Source organism: Hypanus sabinus, chromosome 26 (genome assembly GCF_030144855.1).
Source record: "Hypanus sabinus isolate sHypSab1 chromosome 26, sHypSab1.hap1, whole genome shotgun sequence".
NCBI lineage: Eukaryota > Metazoa > Chordata > Chondrichthyes > Myliobatiformes > Dasyatidae > Hypanus > Hypanus sabinus.
The window spans coordinates 40,267,084-40,286,732 of NC_082731.1; the positions used below are offsets into that span (position 1 = coordinate 40,267,084).

The 19,649-nt window shown below is 46.7% G+C and overlaps 1 protein-coding gene across 5 annotated transcripts in view; it reads left to right on the plus strand.

The window, feature by feature from the left end:
• LOC132381480 (nesprin-2-like) overlaps nt 1-19,649 on the plus strand; it is a 68,413-nt gene that overhangs the window by 37,403 nt on the left and 11,361 nt on the right. For all 5 annotated transcript variants that reach the window (XM_059950918.1, XM_059950917.1, XM_059950921.1 and 2 more), the window contains 5 exons: nt 642-836; nt 1,807-2,038; nt 10,123-10,211; nt 12,426-12,528; nt 14,082-14,278. In XM_059950918.1, coding sequence (XP_059806901.1) covers nt 642-836; nt 1,807-2,038; nt 10,123-10,211; nt 12,426-12,528; nt 14,082-14,278 — 816 coding nt within the window. The remainder of the gene's footprint in view (nt 1-641; nt 837-1,806; nt 2,039-10,122; nt 10,212-12,425; nt 12,529-14,081; nt 14,279-19,649) is intronic.

Consider the following 19,649-nt stretch of genomic DNA (forward strand, 5'->3'; position numbering starts at 1 on the left):
GGTTCTGGTGTTGGCGCGTGGCCTAGTGGATAAGGCATCGGTCTAGTGATCTGAAGGTCACTGGTTCGAGCCTCAGCTGAGGCAGCGTGTTTGTGTCCTTGAGCAAGGCACTTAACCACACATTGCTCTGCGACGTCACCGGTGCCAAGCTGCTTGGGTCCTAGTGCCCTTCCCTTGGACAACATCGGTGGCGTGGAGAGGGGAAGGCCTGCAGCTTGGGCAACTGCCGGTCTCCCATGCAACCCTGCTCAGGTCTCACGAGACTAATGGATGCCTATATTTGGTTGTCTTTAAGGCCGAGGTTGATATGTTCTTGGTTATTGAAAGGTTACAGGAAGAAGGCAGGAGAATGTGCTAGAGAGGGGAATGGATCAGCCATGATGAAATGGTAGAGCAGACTCAATGGGACGTATGGCCTAATTCTACTCCTATGTCCTATTGTTTTTTTAAGACACCGACTGGCTGGACTCTCAGCAACACACTGAGTCAGGTCTCTTGACTGGGCTCTTGTTCACTGGATCCCCACGGGCCCTCACTGCTAGACTGTCATTAACAGTGTCCTCACTGACAGCAGTCTCATAGAATCTGTCTTGTCACTCTGGAGGTCTCCAAAGCTTTTTATTTTCTCTTTTCCCACTCAGGGGCTCCAGCAGAAGATCACTGGCATCACGGCAAAGACCGTTGAGCTGCTGTCCGTGGTGGAGACGCTGCTCCAGAAGAGCGAGTCCCCGGACACCGTGACCATTGAAGCCGAGGTCTGGGATCTCCTCCAGTTCCAGCAGGAGCTGTTCGCAAGAATAGCTCAGTTCCACAAGAAACTGCTGTGCAGTGACCTCGTAAGTGTTCTGGATGGGGTCAGGGAATTGAAGGAGAGGCGTGTGGGTCGGTAGGTTCATTGAGGAACCTAGGGGAGGCGATGAGAACATTGGAACAATAAGAATGGGATTGGTATAGATGGGATGCGTGGACACATTGCACCAAAAGGCCTGTTACTGGGCTGCATCTCTCTCTCTGTGGTTCTATTTTCTGTTTGTTCTAGCTCCTTTGTACCCATACTTTCTTTTTCTTCCTCCATCTTTCTCCCTCTTCTGATGTTAACTCTTACATTGTTTCTGTTTCCTTTTACCCTGTGAAACCTCCTCAAGGTTCATATTTTGACAGGATACAGTGCTGTATGCTCATGGCTGCTGCTGCAACCCATCCACTTCAAAGATGCTCTTCTGCACAACACCATCTGCACACCTCCTCCCTCCCCACCCCTCTCTGCCTCCTCCACCTCCCCCATACCCCTCTTCCCCCTCCTCCCCATGCCCCTCTCCCACTCCCTCTTCCTCCCCCTTACCCCCACTCTCATCTCTCTTCCTCCGCCCTCATCCCCCCTCTTCCTCCCCCATCTTCCTCCTCCCTCTTCCTCACCCCCTTCCTCACCCTCTTCATCTCCCTCTCCTCCACTTTGCCCCCCATCTCTCTCCACCCCTTCTATCCCTCCTCTCTCCCTAAACCCCCCCCATCTGCTTTAACCCTCTCTTTTCATTCAGTGGCCGGACTGTATATCTCATCGCTGCCCTGGATTGATGCCAGTGTCTGGATAAACGAATGACTGGAAGCCTGCTGGGGTTGTGGAGGGTGCGACCGTGAGGGGCAAGTGCGGAGTGGCTGTGTACCCCCTTGGTAACAACTCGAGTGGCTGGAATGAGTCTGCGGGTGGGTGAGCAATACTGAAAGGATTGGGCGAATGCCTCCGGTGAGGGAAGGAGGTGGCAGTTTCAGTGGATGGATCAATTAATTAGCTTTTCTGTACGCCAGGGATTTGAATATTTACCCAACAAAGAAGGCCGCAAGGCTGGCTACCCCCGTGACATGAAGGTGGAGGGGTGGCAGGCCAGTGAATACAGGAGTACCCCACCACACAAGGAGGACCTAAATGACGTTGACTCCGGCCGATCTAGCCCGAGCAGTTTGGACTCGTTACCCCTAGAGTGGGATTCCTTTGTCGATATTGGAGAGGACATCGATTCCTGTCACGGCAAGCTGCCAGGTGCGTACCCGCCACAGGCACAGATCCTCAATTCAACAGTCTGCTGGAGGAACTCGGGGGGCCGAGCAGCATCTGTGGGGAGAAAGGGACCGTCAAGGTTTCAGGCTGAGACCCTGCATCGGAACTTTTCCTTTGCTCAGGTAATTCCTTTCCTCCCATAGAACCACTGAGCTCCTCCAGCAGATTGGCTTTTCCACCAGACTGCACGATCTGCTGCCTCCTGTGCATGTTCGAGGAGGCACCATAAGATCAGAATCAGGTTTATTATCATGTGACGTCAAATTTGTTAACTTAGCAGCGGCAGTTCAATACATAATATAGAAGAAAAAAAAACAAAATAAAATAATAATAAATTAAACAATTCCAGTATATGTATATTGAATAGATTAAAAACCATGCAAAAAACAGAAATAATATATATTTAAAAAGTGAGGTAGTGTCCATGGGTTCAATATCCATTCAGGAATCAGATGACAGAGGGGAAGAAGCTGTTCCTGAATTGCTGAGTGTGTGCCTTCAGGCTTCTGTACCTCCTACCTGATGGTAACAGTGAGAAAAGGGCATGCCCTGGGTGCTGGAGGTCTTTAATAATGCACGCTGCCTTTCTGAGACACCGCTCCTTGAAGATGTCCTGGGCACTTTGTAGGCTAGTACCCAAATTGGAGCTGACTAAATTTGCAACCTTCTGAGGCTTCTTGTTGAATGTTGAATCAGAATCAGGTTTAATATTTATCTGTCTATTTATTTATTGAGATACAGCGTGGAATAGGCCCTACTGGCCTTTGAGCCTCGCTGCCCAGCCACCCCCCAAATTAACCCTAGCCTAATCACAGGACAATTTAAAACAACCAAGTAACCTACCAGACAGTATCTCTTTGGACTCTGGGAGGGAACCGCAGCACCCAGAGGAAACCCACACAATGACAGGGGAGAACGTACAAACTCCTTACAGGTGGCGGTGATAATTGAACCCGGCTCGCTGGACTTGTAAGGTGTTTTGCTAACAACTACAGTACCATGTAGTGTACCATACACTACACTACCATACAACAAGGAATGTTGACGAGGGTAAGGCAGTGGATGTAGACTATATGGACTTCAGCAAGGCCTTTGACAAAGTTCCACATGGAAGGTTAGTTAAGAAGGTTCAGTCGTTAGGTATTAATGCTGGAGTAATAAAATGGATTCAACAGTGGCTAGATGGGAGATGCCAGAGAGTAGTGGTGGATAATTGTTTATCGGGATGGAGGCCGGTGACTAGCGGGGTGCCTCAGGGATCTGTTTTGGGCCCAATGTTGTTTGTAACATACATAAATGATCTGGATGATGGGGTGGTAAATTGGATTAGTAAGTGTGCCGATGATACTAAGGTAGGAGGTGTTGTGGATAATGAGGTGGGTTTTCAAAGCTTGCAGGGAGATTTATGCTGGTTAGAAGAATGGGCTGAACGTTGGCAGATGGAGTTTAATGCTGAGAAGTGTGAGGTTCTACATTTTGGCAGGAATAATCCAAATAGAACATACAGGGTAAATGGTAGGGCATTGATGAATGCAGAGGAACAGAGAGATCTAGGAATAACAGTGCATAGTTCCCTGAAGGTGGAGCCTCATGTAGATAGGGTGGTGAAGAAGGCTTTTGGAACGCTGGCCTTTATAAATCAGAGCATTGAGTACAGAAGTTGGAATGTAATGTTAAAATTGTACAAGGCATTGGTAAGGCCAAATTTAGAATATTGTGTGCAGTTCTGGTCACCGAATTATAGGAAAGATATCAATAAATTAGAGCGAGTGCAGAGATGATTTACTAGGATGTTACCTGGGTTTCAGCACTTAAGTTACAGAGAAAGGTTGAACAAGTTAGGTCTCTATTCATTGGAGCGTAGAAGGTTGAGGGGGGATTTGATCGAGGTATTTAAAATTTTGAGAGGGATAGATTGAGTTGACGTGAATAGGCTGTTTCCATTGAGAGTAGGGGAGATTCAAACGAGAGGACATGATTTGAGAGTTAGGGGGCAGAAGTTTAAGGGAATTACGAGGGGGTATTTCTTTAATCAGAGAGTGATAGCTGTGTGGAATGAGCTTCCTGTAGAAGTAGTAGAGGCCAGTTCAGTTGTGTCATTTAAGGTAAAATTGGATAGGTATATGGACAGGAAAGGAGTGGAGGGTTATGGGCTGAGTGCGGGTAGGTGGGACTAGGTGAGATTAAGAGTTTGGCACGGACTAGGAGGGCCAAGAAGGCCTGTTTCCGTGCTGTGATTGTTATATGGTTATATGGTTATATGTCACCCTGGCATATGTCATGAAATTTGTTGTTATGTGGCAGCTGTACATTGAGATACATAATTACAAAAACTATGAATTGCAGTAATTACAGAAGTATACAACAAAGCGAGGAAAAAAACGTAGTGAGGTGGTGTTTATCAGTTCCATGTCCATTCTGAAATCGGATGGCAGAGGGGAAGAAATTATTCCTGAATCGCTGAGTGTGTGCCTTCAGGTTCCTGTACCACCTCCATGGTGGTAGCAGTGAGAACAAGGCTTGTCCTGGGTGACGGGGGTCCTTAATGATGGATGTGGCCTTTTTGAGGCATCAGTCCTTGAAAATGTCCTGGATGCTGAGGAGGCTAGTGACCATGATGGTTTAATATCACCAGCATATGTCACGAAATTTATTAACTTTGAGGCAGCAGTGCATTGCAATCAGTTTTAATAGAGAAACAAAGGTGAATTACAGTAAGTATACATATATGCACATTAAATAGTTAAATAAGTAGTGCAAAAAGTAATGAGGTTATGTTCATGGGTTCATTATCCATTCAGAAATCTGATAGCAGAGGGGAAGAAGCTGTTCCTGAATCGTTGAGTGTGTGCACGTCCTTCCTGATGGTAGCAATGAGAAGAAGGCATGTCCTGGTTGATGGCGGTCCTTAATGATGGACACCACGTTTTTGAGGAGCAGAATTAGGCCATTTGGCCCACTGAGTCTGCTCTGACAGTAAATCATGGCTGTTTTTTTAACCCTTCATTCTTCTGTTCTCCTGCCTTCTCCCCATAACCCTTAATCATTCTGTGACTCTTGGGCTCTGCACAGCTTCGTCACTCGAGACCACTTTGCCAGTTCACAGGACATATAAGGGTGGAACATTTGGCTGCCAGATTCCACAAAGGCAAATTATTTACTGTTGGCAGACCATGAGTTATTGATTGAGAGAAATCTTGCAGGCAATGTGAGCAGTGAGCAAATCAAGAGTGTCGGCCAGAACTCTGTAAGGCGTCTCTATCTCTTAATCGATATGATAATGTCTCAGATCGTACTCCAGAGAGTCTTGCCAGTGCAGCAGTGAGCTATTTATCAAATTACTTTTTTATCTAAACAGCCCGCATGGTGGATGGAAAACAGGCCCACAGCTGCCCCCTAGTGCCACAGTATCAGCATAGCACTGGAGGGTGATTGTGTGCCCACCCGCTGTCTGTACGGAGTTTGTACGTTCTCACCATGACCTCGCGGGTTTCCTTTGGGTGCTCCCACAGTCCAAAGATGTACCGGTCGGTAGGTTAGTTGGTCATTGGAAATTGCCCCGTGATTAGGAGAGAGTTAAATCAGGGATTGGTGTATAAATAAATAAACAAAATATCAAGCCCCAGACAACAGAAGAATTCTCTCTGGGTAGCTTTCAACCAGTTAACATGAACAGGATTTCTCTAACTCCTGGTAATTTCCGCCCCGTTCCCCTTCTCTCTTTTACTGTTCCATTTTTTGACTCTTCTTCTCGTCTCACCTGCTTACCACCTCCCCTTGGTACCCCTCCTCCTTCCCTTTCTCCCACAGTCCATTCTCCCCTCCTATCAGATTCCTTCTTCCTCAGCACTTCACCTTTTCCTCCTATCCCCTCCCAGCTTCTTATTTCATTCCCCCCACCACCACCCAATCACCCTCCACCTCACCTGGTTCCACCTATCAGCTGCTAGCTTGTTCTGCTTCCCCTCCTCCTAACTTCTTATTCTGGCTTTTTCTCCCTTCATTTCCAATCCCTATGAAGGGCCTCAGCCTGAAATGATCCCCCTCCACGGATGCTGCCTGACCTGCTGAGTTCATCCACTACTTTTTGTCTGTGCGCACCAGAAGAAATTATACTTTTTCATCCCAGAGCAAATCAACCTTCCCACTGTCCCCAACTTACACTATATCTCATTGCCTCTCTCTCTGTCCTACACTGTCACCCTCTACCCAATTTCACATTGTAGCCTAGTGCCACACTGGACTCCATCCTCGTACAGGAATCCCTGAAGGTTGATTTGCAGATTGAGTCACTGATGTGGTGAGGAAGGCAAATGCAATGTTAGCATTCATTTCCAGAGGACTAGAATATAAAAGCACAGATGCAATGTGAAGACATTTGAAAGTTTGAAAGTTCAAAGTAAAGTTTATTACCTGAGATTCTTTTTCCTTCAGTCATGCCTATCTAACGTATTGGCACGTGGCCAAGTGGTTAAGGTGTTCGTCTAGTTATCTGAAGGTCACTAGTTCGAGCCTTGGCTGAGGCTGCGGGTGTGTCCTCGAGCAAGGCACTTAACCACACATTGCTCTGCGACGACACTGGTGCCAAGCTGTATGGGTCGTAATGTCGTTCCCCTGGACAACATTGGTGGCGTGGAGAGGGGAGACTTGCAGCTTGGGCAACTGCCGGTCTTCCATTAAAAAAAACCTTGCCTAGGCTTGTGCCCCGGAAACTTTCCAAGGTGTAAATCCATAGTCTATCGAGACTAACGGGGGCCTACACACTACACAAACTTATCTAACAAAGGATGCGCTGACGTTGGAGAAGGTTCAGAGGAGGTCACAATAATGATCCTGGGATTGAATGGCTTGTCATATGAGGAGCGTTTGATGGCTCCGGGCCTCTACTCACTGGAGTATCTCATTCAGTGAGAGGGGCGATCTCATTGAAAGGCCTCAAAAGAGTGGACTTAGAGCGGATGTTTCCAGTGGTTGGGGAGTCTTAGACCAGAAGATGGCGCAGAATAAACGGATGCCAACTTAGAATGGAGATGAGGTGGAAGTACTTTAGCTGGAGAGTGGTGAATCTGTGGAATTCGTTGCCACAATTGGCTGAGGAGACCAAGTCACTGGCTATATTCAAGGTAGAGGTTGATAGATTGTTAACTAGTCAGGGCATAAAGAGATACGGGAAGAAGGCAGGAGATCGGGGCTGAGAGGGAAAATGGATCAGCCATGATGATATTGTGGAATGGACTCGATGGGCCAAATGGCCTAATTCTGCTCCTATATCTTATGGCCATTACGTCATATAGACATTGTTACACCAGACACCCATACTCTGGATGTTACATCACACTGCAATCTACTCTTACAGTGCATCCCCCTCACCCTGTACCAACTGTTACACTGTACCCCAGCCTCACGCCGTATCTGACCAACACAGCTTACCCCACCATTCGTTATATCGCTCTGTCACACTGTACATCACACACACTGTTATTCACCCTCACACTGTACCCTTCTACCATACCAAGCCAACCTACCCACTGCACCCCTCAACCTGCTATCTCTATTACAGTATTAGTGTAGATGGGTGCTGAGTGGACAGGAAGATTCAGTAGGCTGAGGAGTATGTTCTCATTCTGTATAACTCTATGATTATTGGGCAGTCTATGCATGTCATCATCATTGTCATTATCATTATGTACCGTATAGTTTGGACGATCATGTATCTTTAAATCTGCCCATGAGGAAGACCCCACGTCACGCTGTTGTTCTTACTCTTTTCTCTAGCCATGATCTTGTTAATTTTTTTCTAAAGAAGTGGTTTGCCATTGCCTTCTTCTGGGCAGAGTCTTTACAAGACGGGTGACCCCAGCCATTATCAATACTCTTCAGAAATTGTCTGCCTGGTGTCAGTGGTCGCATAACCAGGTCTTGTGATCTGCACCGGCTGCTCGTACGACCATCCACCACCTGCCCCCATGGCTTCATGTGACCCTGATCAGTGGTGGGGGGGGCAGGGAGATGGTGGTGCTAAGCAGGTGCTACACCTCGCCCAAGGGTGACCTGCCGGTTAGCAGAGGGAAGGAGCGCCATACACCTCCTTTGGTAGAGATGTACCCCATCCCGCCATCCTAACTTTTATTTAGCAGGGCCCAAACTGCTCCTAATTCTATATTATAATTTGCAGAGCCAAGGTCATCTCCCACTGCTGGACTAGCCTCCTCCCTCATCAATAATGTACACCACCTCCTTTATCTTTTCTGACAATCATTGCTGAGTGCCCCGAATGTTCATCTCCCGACTCTGACCACCCTTCTACATTTTCATAATTGTAATTGGATCATTTACTTCAAAGTATATTTACTTCAGAGTCAATTCATCACTCTGTTGCAAATGCTGTCAGCTACTGGAAATAGCATTTTTTAATTATATTTTCATTGGAGACCGAGTAGAGAAAGTTAATTCTTGTGGTGAAGGACTTGCTGTATGATGAAAGTTGAGTAGGGTGGACTTACATTCTTTGCAAGGTGACTTTATGGGAGTGTAGAGAACTCTGAGTGACAATTTCTTGACACTCATATGGAACACTGAAGAAGTGGTCGAGATAGGTACAATGACAACACTTGGATGGAAAAGGTTTATAACAGGGGTTCTCAATTTTATGCCATCGACCCCAACCATTAACCGAGAGGTCCGTGGACCCCAGGTTGGGCACCCCTGTTTTTGAGCTGTATGGGCAAAGTGCAAGCAAATGGGGCAGCATCGATGACTTGGGCCAAAGGGCCTGTTTCTGTGCTGTATGTCTTTATAATTGAGTATATTAACTAGCATTGAGTATAGGAGTTGGGATGTAATGTTAAAATTGTACAAGGCATTGGTGAGGCCAAATTTGAAGTATTGTGTACAGTTCTGGTCACCGAATTATAGGAAAGATGTCAACAAGATAGCGAGAGTACAGAGGAGATTTACTAGAATGTTACCTGGGTTTCAGCACCTAAGCTACAGAGAAAGGTTGAACAAGTTTTTATTCTTTATTTGGTTTTTATTCTTTGGAGCATAAAAGGTTGAGGGGGGACTTGAGAGAGGTATTTAAAGTTATGAGGGGGATAGATAGAGTTGGCGTGGATAGGTTTTTTCCATTGAGAGTAGGGGAGATTCAAACAAGAGGACATGAGTTGAGAGTTAAGGGGCAAAAGTTTAGGGGTAACACGAGGGGGAACTTCTTTACTCAGAGAGTGGTAGCTGTGTGGAACGAGCTACCACTAGAAATGGTAGAGGCAGGTTCAATATTGTCATTTAAGGTAAAATTGGATAGGTATATGGACAGGAAAGGAATGGAGGGTTATGGGCTGAGTGCAGGTTGGTGGGACTAGGTGAGAGTAAGCGTTCGGCAAGGACTAGAAGGGTCAAGATGGGCAGTTTCTGTGCTGTAATTGTTATATGGTTATAAATGACAGGGTGGATTCTGAGAGCATGTTCTCCCCAATGGGGGTTATCTGGAACTCAGGTTATAGTTTCAGATTTAGGGGCAACCAGGTTAGATGGCGATTAGGAAAAAATTTCTTTGCTTAGAGCAGGTGTTCCCAACCTGGTAAGGCTCCATGACATAAATAATGTTGCTCCAGTTTCATCCCACAGTCCAAAAACATACAGCCTATACCGTTCTTTATCTCTAAATAAATAAATGTATAGATAGATAAATAGGTTTCACTGATATTTCTTTACCTCCTGATATTCTCTATCACTTGCACTACCCTAAGGAAACCTCATCTCCTCTGACCCTGTTATGCAGATATAGATTTAGTCGCAGAGCCACAGAATACTACAGCATGGAAACAAGCCCTTCAGCCCATCTATTCCATGCCAAATCATCTTCCTAGTCCCAGCCACCTGCACCTGGATTGAAGCCCTCCATACCCCTCCCAGGGGTCTCTCCTGCTTTGGACTCATGTCAGGGAATGTGGGAGGGGACAGGGATATGGGAGAGAAGAGTCACGGAGGAGATTAGGTAGGGTTTAATGTGAGGGGGGCGGGGAACAACTGTGCAACACTAAGAATGATCTGCTTCTAATTTTTAGACATGCTGACCAGCCTGGTGGGGAAGAGGAGAAGGAAGAGTCAGAAGAACTGGCAATGGGCGAAGATTGACTCCAGCACGCCACAGAGGGTGAGACGAGACTGGTCCACTGCCCCAGCCAGGTTCTCCCCAGTACCTGGGTCTGGCTCCTCTCACTTCCCACAACTGACTCCGCCCCCTTCCCCAGCCAATGCTGCTCTGACTAGCTCAGTCGGGCCTGGGAAAATCCCTTCCACTGAGAATTATATATAGCCAAAACATACAGATGTTTGAAATCTGGAATAAGAGAGAAAATGGTGGAAAAAAGACCTGAGCAAGTTGGGCAGCATCTGCAGAAAGGAAAGCAGCATGCCTTTCAGGTTTGTGACCCTTTGTAGATTTGGCCACTTGTGGGGGTGTGGTAGATTTCTCACTGCCCCAGATACTGTCCACTCCCTGTCCTACCTTAGCTCCTCCCTCTGCTCAGAATTGGCCCCACCCACTGTCCCAGTCTGGCCCCTCCTACTGCTTCATGACTGGCACCTCCCCCTGCCCATGCCTTCCCCTGAACCTGACCTCAGCAGATTCTCCCACAGCCCTGGTCAGTTCCCTTCCTCTGAATAGCTCTGATTCCACACTAATACCCCATCCCCACTGCCTGGGTTCAACTTCTACTGGCTGACTCCGGGTCAGCTTGCTCCCACGCCCGAGTCAAGATCCATCCCACAGCCCAGGGCAGATCTCTCCAACCAGCCCAATGCGGTTCCTCCCTAATGCCCGGGTCAGGAGCCGGTACCCAACTTCCAACACCGGCTGGTCACGTTGGGGTGTGTCGTGGTTAAGATCAGGGTCACGGAACCAACCAGATGTTTAATTTGTAACTTACTTGAATTGTAAGGTTGGAACCTTCACCTATGTTGCACGTCTCAACTTTCAAACTTCTCTCTGATTTACACATCGTTGTACTTGTCTGCGTTTGAGTCGATGTGCAAGAATTTGTGCATTCCCATTCAAGCACATTTGTCCATCTGTACATGTGTAAGTATGTTATTGTATCTGTGTGTGTGTGTGGATACAACAGTGACGCACGTGATGGGTACATATCATAGAGGCATACAACATGGAGGCCACTCAGCCCATCAATTGTGCACCATCCATTGATACTAACTCTACTAATCTTCACTTTGTTCTCCTCATCTTTCAAACAACTCCTCTAGCATTCCGCCACTTGCCCACACATGAGGGACAGTTCACTGCAGCCATTTAATGTGTCCATTAGTGTCCGAGTGCATCTTTCTGTGCGTCCATATGCGAGACTGGGCCTGTGTGTTTAATTGTAGTGTGGGCCTAAGTGATGTCATTATGAGAGAGGAACTGGCTGCCAACCCGTGCCTGAGTGTACATGGATGTGTGTACACGTCTGTGAGTGTCGGAATTTTGTCCGTCAGTGTGAGTAAAGGTTCAAAGGTTCACTTTATTGTCAAAGAATGCATGTACAATACAACTCTGATATTCGTCTTCCCCAGATAGCCATGAAATGCAGAAAAAAAAGAAAAGACATCCCCACATGAAAAGGAAGAAGAAACAAAACTTGCAAACCCAACCGCCCCCCCCCTCCCATCCTCTCCCTTACAGAAAAGCTAACAGATCACCCACTGAGAAAGTGGTGGCTGGAACATCGAACCCCAAACCCCCAATCCCCTCCCTGGCAGAAAACAGCAGCATCACTAGCATCAAAGACCCAAACCCTCCCTCGCAAAACAAAATAGATAATAGCATCAAACCCCCATTCCCCTCCCTCGCATTAAGAGCTGCGACAATAGCATCAAATCCCCAACTCCCCCTCTCCCACACAGAACTGAGTAGATCACCCACACAGAAAAAAACCCAACAAGAACCTCAGGCCGCAAACCCCCAACCGCTCCCTCTCACAAACACGAACATATCACCCACCAACCAATCAGCGACAGGAGAGAAAGCACAGGAAACCGAAAGAGAGAAATATAAACTATGGTCCAATAATCACACAAATCTTAGAATTTCCAAAGTGTCCTCCCGTCAGGATCGAACTCAGTCCTTCCCTGATGAGTGACCGGCATGTTGCCGACCACTGATCTGAGGCCTTCTGAACGTCGCTGACCCAGCTATCAACCCGGTGACCCATGGCCTCTGTGGAGAGGGTATGTTTCAAACTGAATGTGAGTGTTTGTATGTGTGTCTTTCGGCCTGACTGAGACTGTGTGTGTTGGACTACATGTGAGCGTGCATGTGTGTCTATCAGACGGAGTGCGAGGGTGTTAAATGCCATGCCTTACTCCTCTCCAGGTGGCCGTGGGACGTCAGGATGCCTCTGAAGCTATCAGCGTGTTGGGTGAACAAGGACCCCGCGGTGTACAGACACAGACACACGGCGGTGGGCATTGGCAGGGTAAGTGACTGCCTCGCCCCACACTCGGTGATCTGGGGTTTTGTTTATTTATTTATTGGGATACAATGCGGAATAGGCCCTTCCAGCCCTTCGACCCCTGCTGCCAGCGATCCACCGATTAAATCGGGGGCCTAATCATGGGACAATTTACAACAACCAATTGACCCACCCAACTGGATTGTGGGAGGAACCCCACATGGACACGAGGAGAACGTACTAACTCCTTACAAGCAGTGGCCGGAATTGAACCCAGGTACTGTGAAGAGTTGTACTAAGCACTACGCTACCGTCCTGCCTGACTGACAACGTGGTGCTCCAGCTGCAGGACGACAGGTCGCAAAGCACTCCGACGGGTGATCAGGATTGCTCAGCATCGCTGGGATTCAACCACAGGACCTGGGGACAACCTACAACTGTTGATAGCTACAGTGCGCTCGTAACGTCATTAAAGGCCCAGCCTATCCAGGACAGTGTCTGTTTAATCTCCTGCCATCCGGGAGGAGATACAGAAACATCCTGGCAAAGACTGTAGGACCGAAAAAACAGCTTCTTCCCCAGGGCTGTTGTGCAGCTGAATAATGCTACACCCTCACTTGCCAATGGCCTTTGAGTGTTCTGGATGATCTAAATTATGTGTTGCATTTAAATGTGGGCTTTTAAAAAATTAATTGTCAACATCTGTTTTACATGGATAGGAGTAGCAACACAATCTTGTTCTCTTGAGCAATAACAATAAGGTTCTGTTCTATTTTTTTTCCATTCACTTGTTGACCAGATAACACTGTTTAAAATGTTGATCACCCCAGTTTTTCCCTATTAGAGGCATCTCCCTCTCCCATCTTCCCTGCCAGGGGTTATCTTTGAAAGAAAAAGAAAAGCTTTTTTTCCCAGTTAGTATGGGAATTGTATTTTCTCGGCGTAACCTCACCAGTACGCAGCATTCCTCGGATTGTTTACCTTTTATGTCTAATTGTCTTCTGACTGGCTCTTCCGGTTTTTTACTTGGTGTTGCAGGCATGTCATTTGCGATCATGCACATTGTTAAACTCTCTTTGTACTTATCACTTTTATTCAATTTGGTGTAATTTAATTAGCACGGGATTTTCAATGTCTGATTGGTCCTGAGTTCCTGTGGGCTCCAGGGTGTATTTCGGGGGGGGGGAGGGGGCTTGCCAACCCCTCTTTTTCTTGTCATCGTGGATCCTTGTCTGGTAAAACTCAGACCCAAGTTCTCCTACATATCGTGAGTGATTTCAGTTATTCAAGACTCTGTATAGTTTGCCCGAGTGCTTGTTAGTTTTGCCGGTCGACCTCTGTAATAAATCATTAGTTTGAATTGCAGAACTCTCTGTGATTCCTGCGCCTGAGTTCGCTAGGGACCCTGACAGCTCAACAAGATTCTTTTACTTCTTTCCCACTCCTGACAGAAGGTCTTTGATCAGAAACATTAGCTCTGCTTCTCTTCCTACCTTACCTGCTGACATGAGCACTTGAGATTCAAGCGAAAAGTAACCCTCTGAGCAGACATAAACCTCACTGTTCCTTCTCTCCAGATGCTATTGATCTTGGAAGAACCACAGAGACCAGAAGGATGAGAAAGGTGAACAGGCACTGTCAAGAGGGACAAAGTTTGAGCTGTAAACCGTCAAGAGATCAGGAAAGTCGAGACCAGTCAGATGCGATACAGGACCGAGGTCTGGGGTTGTGCTCTCGTCCAAGAGTCAAAGATGGGGAGCGTCGGCTGATGGAGGTCAGTGAAGGTCACAGGTCATGTCCACTGGCTAATCCCCACGAGTACCCGAACGTCATCACCTCCCACACACACACTGACCTTTATTGAATGACAGCTCCATGGATCTGAGCCTTGTTGGATGACAGTCCAACGCACACACTGACCCTCACTGGGGGACAGTCCCACGCACACACTGACCCTCACTGGGGGACAGTCCAACGCACACACCGACCCTCACTGGGGGACAGTCCCACGCACACACTGACCCTCACTGGGGGATGGTCCCACGCACACACCGACCCTCACTGGGGGACAGTCCAACGCACACTGACCCTCACTGGGGGATGGTCCCACGCACACACTGACCCTCACTGGGGGACAGTCCAACGCACACACCGACCCTCACTGGGGGACAGTCCCACGCACACACTGACCCTCACTGGGGGACAGTCCCACGCACACACTGACCCTCACTAGGGGACAGTCCCACGCACACACTGACCCTCACTGGGGGACAGTCCCACGCACACACTGACCCTCACTGGGGGACAGTCCCATGCAGACTCTGACCCTCACTGGGGGACAGTCCCATGCACACACTGACCCTCACTGGGGGACAGTCCCACGCACACACTGACCCTCACTGGGGGATGGTCCAACGCACACCGACCCTCAGTGGGGGACAGTCCCACGCACACACTGACCCTCACTAGGGGACGGTCCAACGCACACCGACCCTCAGTGGGGGACAGTCCCACGCACACACTGACCCTCACTGGGGGATGGTCCCATGCAGACTCTGACCCTCACTGGGGTATGGTCCCATGCAGACTCTGACCCTCACTGGGGTATGGTCCCACGCACACACTGACCCTCACTGGGGGATGGTCCCATGCAGACTCTGACCCTCACTGGGGTATGGTCCTACACATGTACTTATCCTCACTGAGGAACAGTCTCACATACACACTGACCCTCACTAGGGGACGGTCCCACGCACACTGATCCTCACAGGGTACAGCCCCAAACATACTGACCCTCAGTGGGGGATGGTCCCACATACTGTGGCCAGTGGATTGGTAGTGGGAGCCTTACTGTTAGTGAGGTACCGTATATTAGCAAGGTGCCTATGCCAGGGGACACTGGCTTTAAGTAAGGATTGGAAAATTCATAGGAGATTTGAGGCCGAATGTTTTCACACAGACAGTGATTGAAAATGCCTGAGAGAGTGGTGGAGGTAAGATCTCTCATAACATTCACTGCCTACTAAAAGTATTCACCCCCCCCCCCCCCATTGGAAGTTTTCATGTTTTATTGTTTTACAACATTGAATCACAGTGGATTTAATTTGGCTTTTTTGACACAAAGATTCTTCCGTGTAAAAGTAAAAACAGATCTCTACAAAGTGATCTAAATTAATTACAAATATACAAAAACACAAAATGATTGATTGCATAAGTACTTCCCCTTTTGAGTCAGTATTTAGTAGATGCACCTTTGGCAGCAATTACAGCCCAGTGTGGATAAGTCTCTGTCCTGAAGAAGGGTCTTGGCACAAAATGGCGACTGTACTCTTTTCCACGGATGTTGCCTGGCCTTCTGAGTTCCTCCAGCATTTTGTGTGTGTTGTTTGGATAGGTCTCCATGTGGTGAACTACATATACCTGTCTGGATACGCTCCCTGCTGACTGCGCCTGTGGCTCCTCCCACAGACCCCTGTATAAAGGCGATTGAGGTCTGAGCCCAGCCTCTGTGTCTCCAGGATGTAGTATGGTGGTCAACCACTGCTTGTTCCTTCTTCCAGTCAATAAAAGCCGATATCTCGCCTTTACGTCTCAGAGAGAGTTATTGATGGTGCATCACTCCAACAGCTTTGCACACTGCACACTGCAATTTTTCCCCATTCTTCTTTACAAAACTGTTCAAGCTCAGTCAGGTTGGATGGGTATCATGAATGGACAATCTCTTTCAAGTCCACTCATAAATTCTCGATTGGATTGAGGTCTGGACTCTGACTTGGCCACTCCAGTACATTAACTTTACTGTATTTAAGCCATTCCTGAGTAGCTTTGACTTTATGCATGGGGTCATTGTCTCACTGGTAAACAAATCTTCTCCCAAGTTGCAGTTCTCTTTCAGACTGAATCAGGTTTTCTTCCAGGATTTCCTGTGTTTTGCTGCATTCATTTTACCCTCTACCTTCACAAGCCTTCCAGGGCCTGCTGCAGTGAAGCATCCCCACAGCATGATGCAGCCACCACCATGCCTCACGGTAGGGATGGAATGATTTTGATGTGTGGTGTTTGGCTTACGCCAAACATAGCATTTAGTCTGATTGCCAGAAAGCTCAATTTTGGTGTCATCATACCACGGAACCTTCTTCCAGCTGACTTCAGAGTCTCCCACATGCCTTCTGGCGAACTCTAGCCGAGATTTCATTAGAGCTTTTTCCAACAGTGGCTCGCTCTTTGCCACTCTCCCATAACGCTGCGACTGGTGAAGCACCCGGGCAACAGTTGTATGTACAGTCTCTCCCATCTCAGCCACTGAAGTTTGTAACTCCTCCAGAGCTGTCATAGGTCTCTTAGCAGCCTCCCACACTAGTCCCCTTTATGCACGGTCACTCAGTTTTTGAGGATATCCTGCTCTAGACAGATTTACAGCTGTGCCATATTCTTTCCATTTCTTGATGATTGACTTAACTGTACTCTAAGGGATATTCAGTGCCTTGGAAATGTTTTGTATCTACCTCCTGATTGTGCTTTTCATTAACCTTTTTGCGGAGTTGGTTGGAGTGTTATTTTGTCTTCCTGGTGTAGTTTTTGCCAGGATACTGACTCACCAGCAGTTGGACCTTCCAGACACAGGTGTAGTTTTACTACAGTCAATGGAAACACCTTGACTGCACACAGGTGATCTCCATTTAACTAATTATGTGACTTCTAAAACCATTGGCTACACCGGTGATGATTTGGTGCGTCATATTAAAGGGGGTGAGTACTTTGTGTTATATTTGCAATTAATTTAGATCACTTTGTAGAGACCTGTTTTCACTTTGACACGGAAGAGTCATTTTCTGTCGGAATAGTGTCAAAAAAGCCAAATTAAGTCCACTCTGATTCAATGTTGTAAAAGAGTAATACATGAAAACTTCCAATGGAGGTGGGGTGAATACTTTTTATAGGCACTTTTTATAGGTGAATACTTTTTATATCAACATACATATATGTCACCATATACAACCCTGAGATTTATTTTCTTGCAGGCATAATCAATAAATCCATAATAGAATAACTATAACAGAATGAAAGAACACTTGGGTGTTCAAGCAGTGTGTAAAAGACAACAAGCTGCACAAATACAAAAGGAAATAAATAATAATAATTAAATAAATAAACAATAAATATTAAGAGAATGAGATGAAGAGTTCTTGAAAGCGAGTCCATAGGTTATGGGAACATTTCAATGATGGGGCAAAAAAGTTGAGTGACATTATCCCCTTTGGTTTAAGGGGTAATAACTGTTCCTGAACCTGCTGATGTGAGTCTTGAGGCTCCTGTACCTTCTTCCTGATGGCAGCAGGGAGAAGAGAGCATGCCCTGGGTTGTGGGGGTCCCTGATGATGGATGCTGCTTTCCTGGCAGACAACACTCCATGCAGATGTGTTCAGTGGTGAGGAGGGCTTTACCCATGCTGGACTGGGCCATTCCAATACATTTTGTAGAACCTTCCATTCAAGGACATCGGTGTTTCTATAGCAGGCTGTGATGCCAGTCAATATACTCTCCACCGCACATCAGTAGGGTGTAGTGGAAAGTAATTATGCAGAAGAGCACTTGAAATGCCAAAGCATAGGAGGATATAGACCAAACGCTGCTAAATAGAATTAATATGGATATGTATATAACACCACCATCAACATTAGCACAGTAACTGTATACTTCTGCCTTTCATTCAATCTCCCAAAGTGCCACACCTCACACTTTCCCGATTAAACTCCATCTGTCATTTCTCTGTCCATATCTGTAAATGCTCTATACCCTGCTGAATCCTTTCATAGTGCTTTACACTGCCTACAACTTCCCCATTCCTGGTATCATCTGCAAACTTGCAAATCCACCCATTTGCATTCAAATCGCTGACATATATCAAAACTAAGAAAGAAGTGCCCTAACACTAACTCATTTATTCAAACAAGAACACACCTCTCTAGTTTTACCTATTCAGAGAAATACCCACTCAGACCAATATACAAATACATACACACACACACAAACCCACAAAATGTTTGTCTTTTTGACAAACTTCTATAGATGTGTTGTGGAGAGTATATTGATGGGCTGCATCACAGCCTTGTATGGAAACACCAATGCCCTTGAATAGAAAATCCTACAAAAAGTAGTGAATATGGTGCTGTCCATCATGGGTAAAGTTTTCCCAACCATTGAGCACATCTATATGAAATGCTGTCACAGAAAAGCAGTATCCATCATCAGGGACCCCCACCACCCAGGACATGCTCTCTTTTCACTGCTCCCATCAGGAAGAAGGTACAGGAGCATCAGGACTCACACCACCAGGTTCAGGAACAGTAATTACCCCTCAACCATCAGGCTCTTGAATCAAAGGGGATAACTTCACTTGCCCATCATTGAAATGTTCACACAAACAATGGACCACTTTCAAGGACTCTTCGTCTCATGTTCTTGATATTTATTGTTTATTTATTTATATTATTGTTTCTTCTTTTAGCATCTGCACTCTGGTTGAATGCCCCAGTTGGATGGTCTTTCATTGATTTACTATAGTTACTAGTCTATAGATTTGAGTATGCCCTCAAAAAATGAATCTCAGGGCTGAATATGGTGGCACATACGTACTTCGATAATAAAATTTACCATGAACTTTGAACATTCAAGCATACATATTAACAGGTGTACACATACACTTAACTTCACTGACATATACCCGTGAATATAGAGGTTGTGAAGAGATTTGATAGAGCTTTAAACTGCATGAATGATTTAACCAGGGTAATCAAGGAAGTCTGCCCATCTTAGCAGTTGGCTTGAAGACCAAGGAGCACAATATGTTTTAGACAGATTTTTTTTTACATTCCAACAGTCTGAATGAACCCAACCTCGCTATCTGCAGGGATGGTGGGACAAGATCCAGTCAGCCTTCTGAAGGAAAATGGAATGGCAGGAGGCCATTGGGAAACTGGGATTGATTTAGTCAGACCAATATCAGACTCAATGGGAGGAGGACTCCTGTAATTCAATGATTCATGGGTGAGATAGAGGGAGAGCTGGAGAGCTACAGGGAATAAGTGTGAGGGAGACTGTGGCATAAACAGGAATGAAGGGAGGGACCATGGATTGGAGGCTGA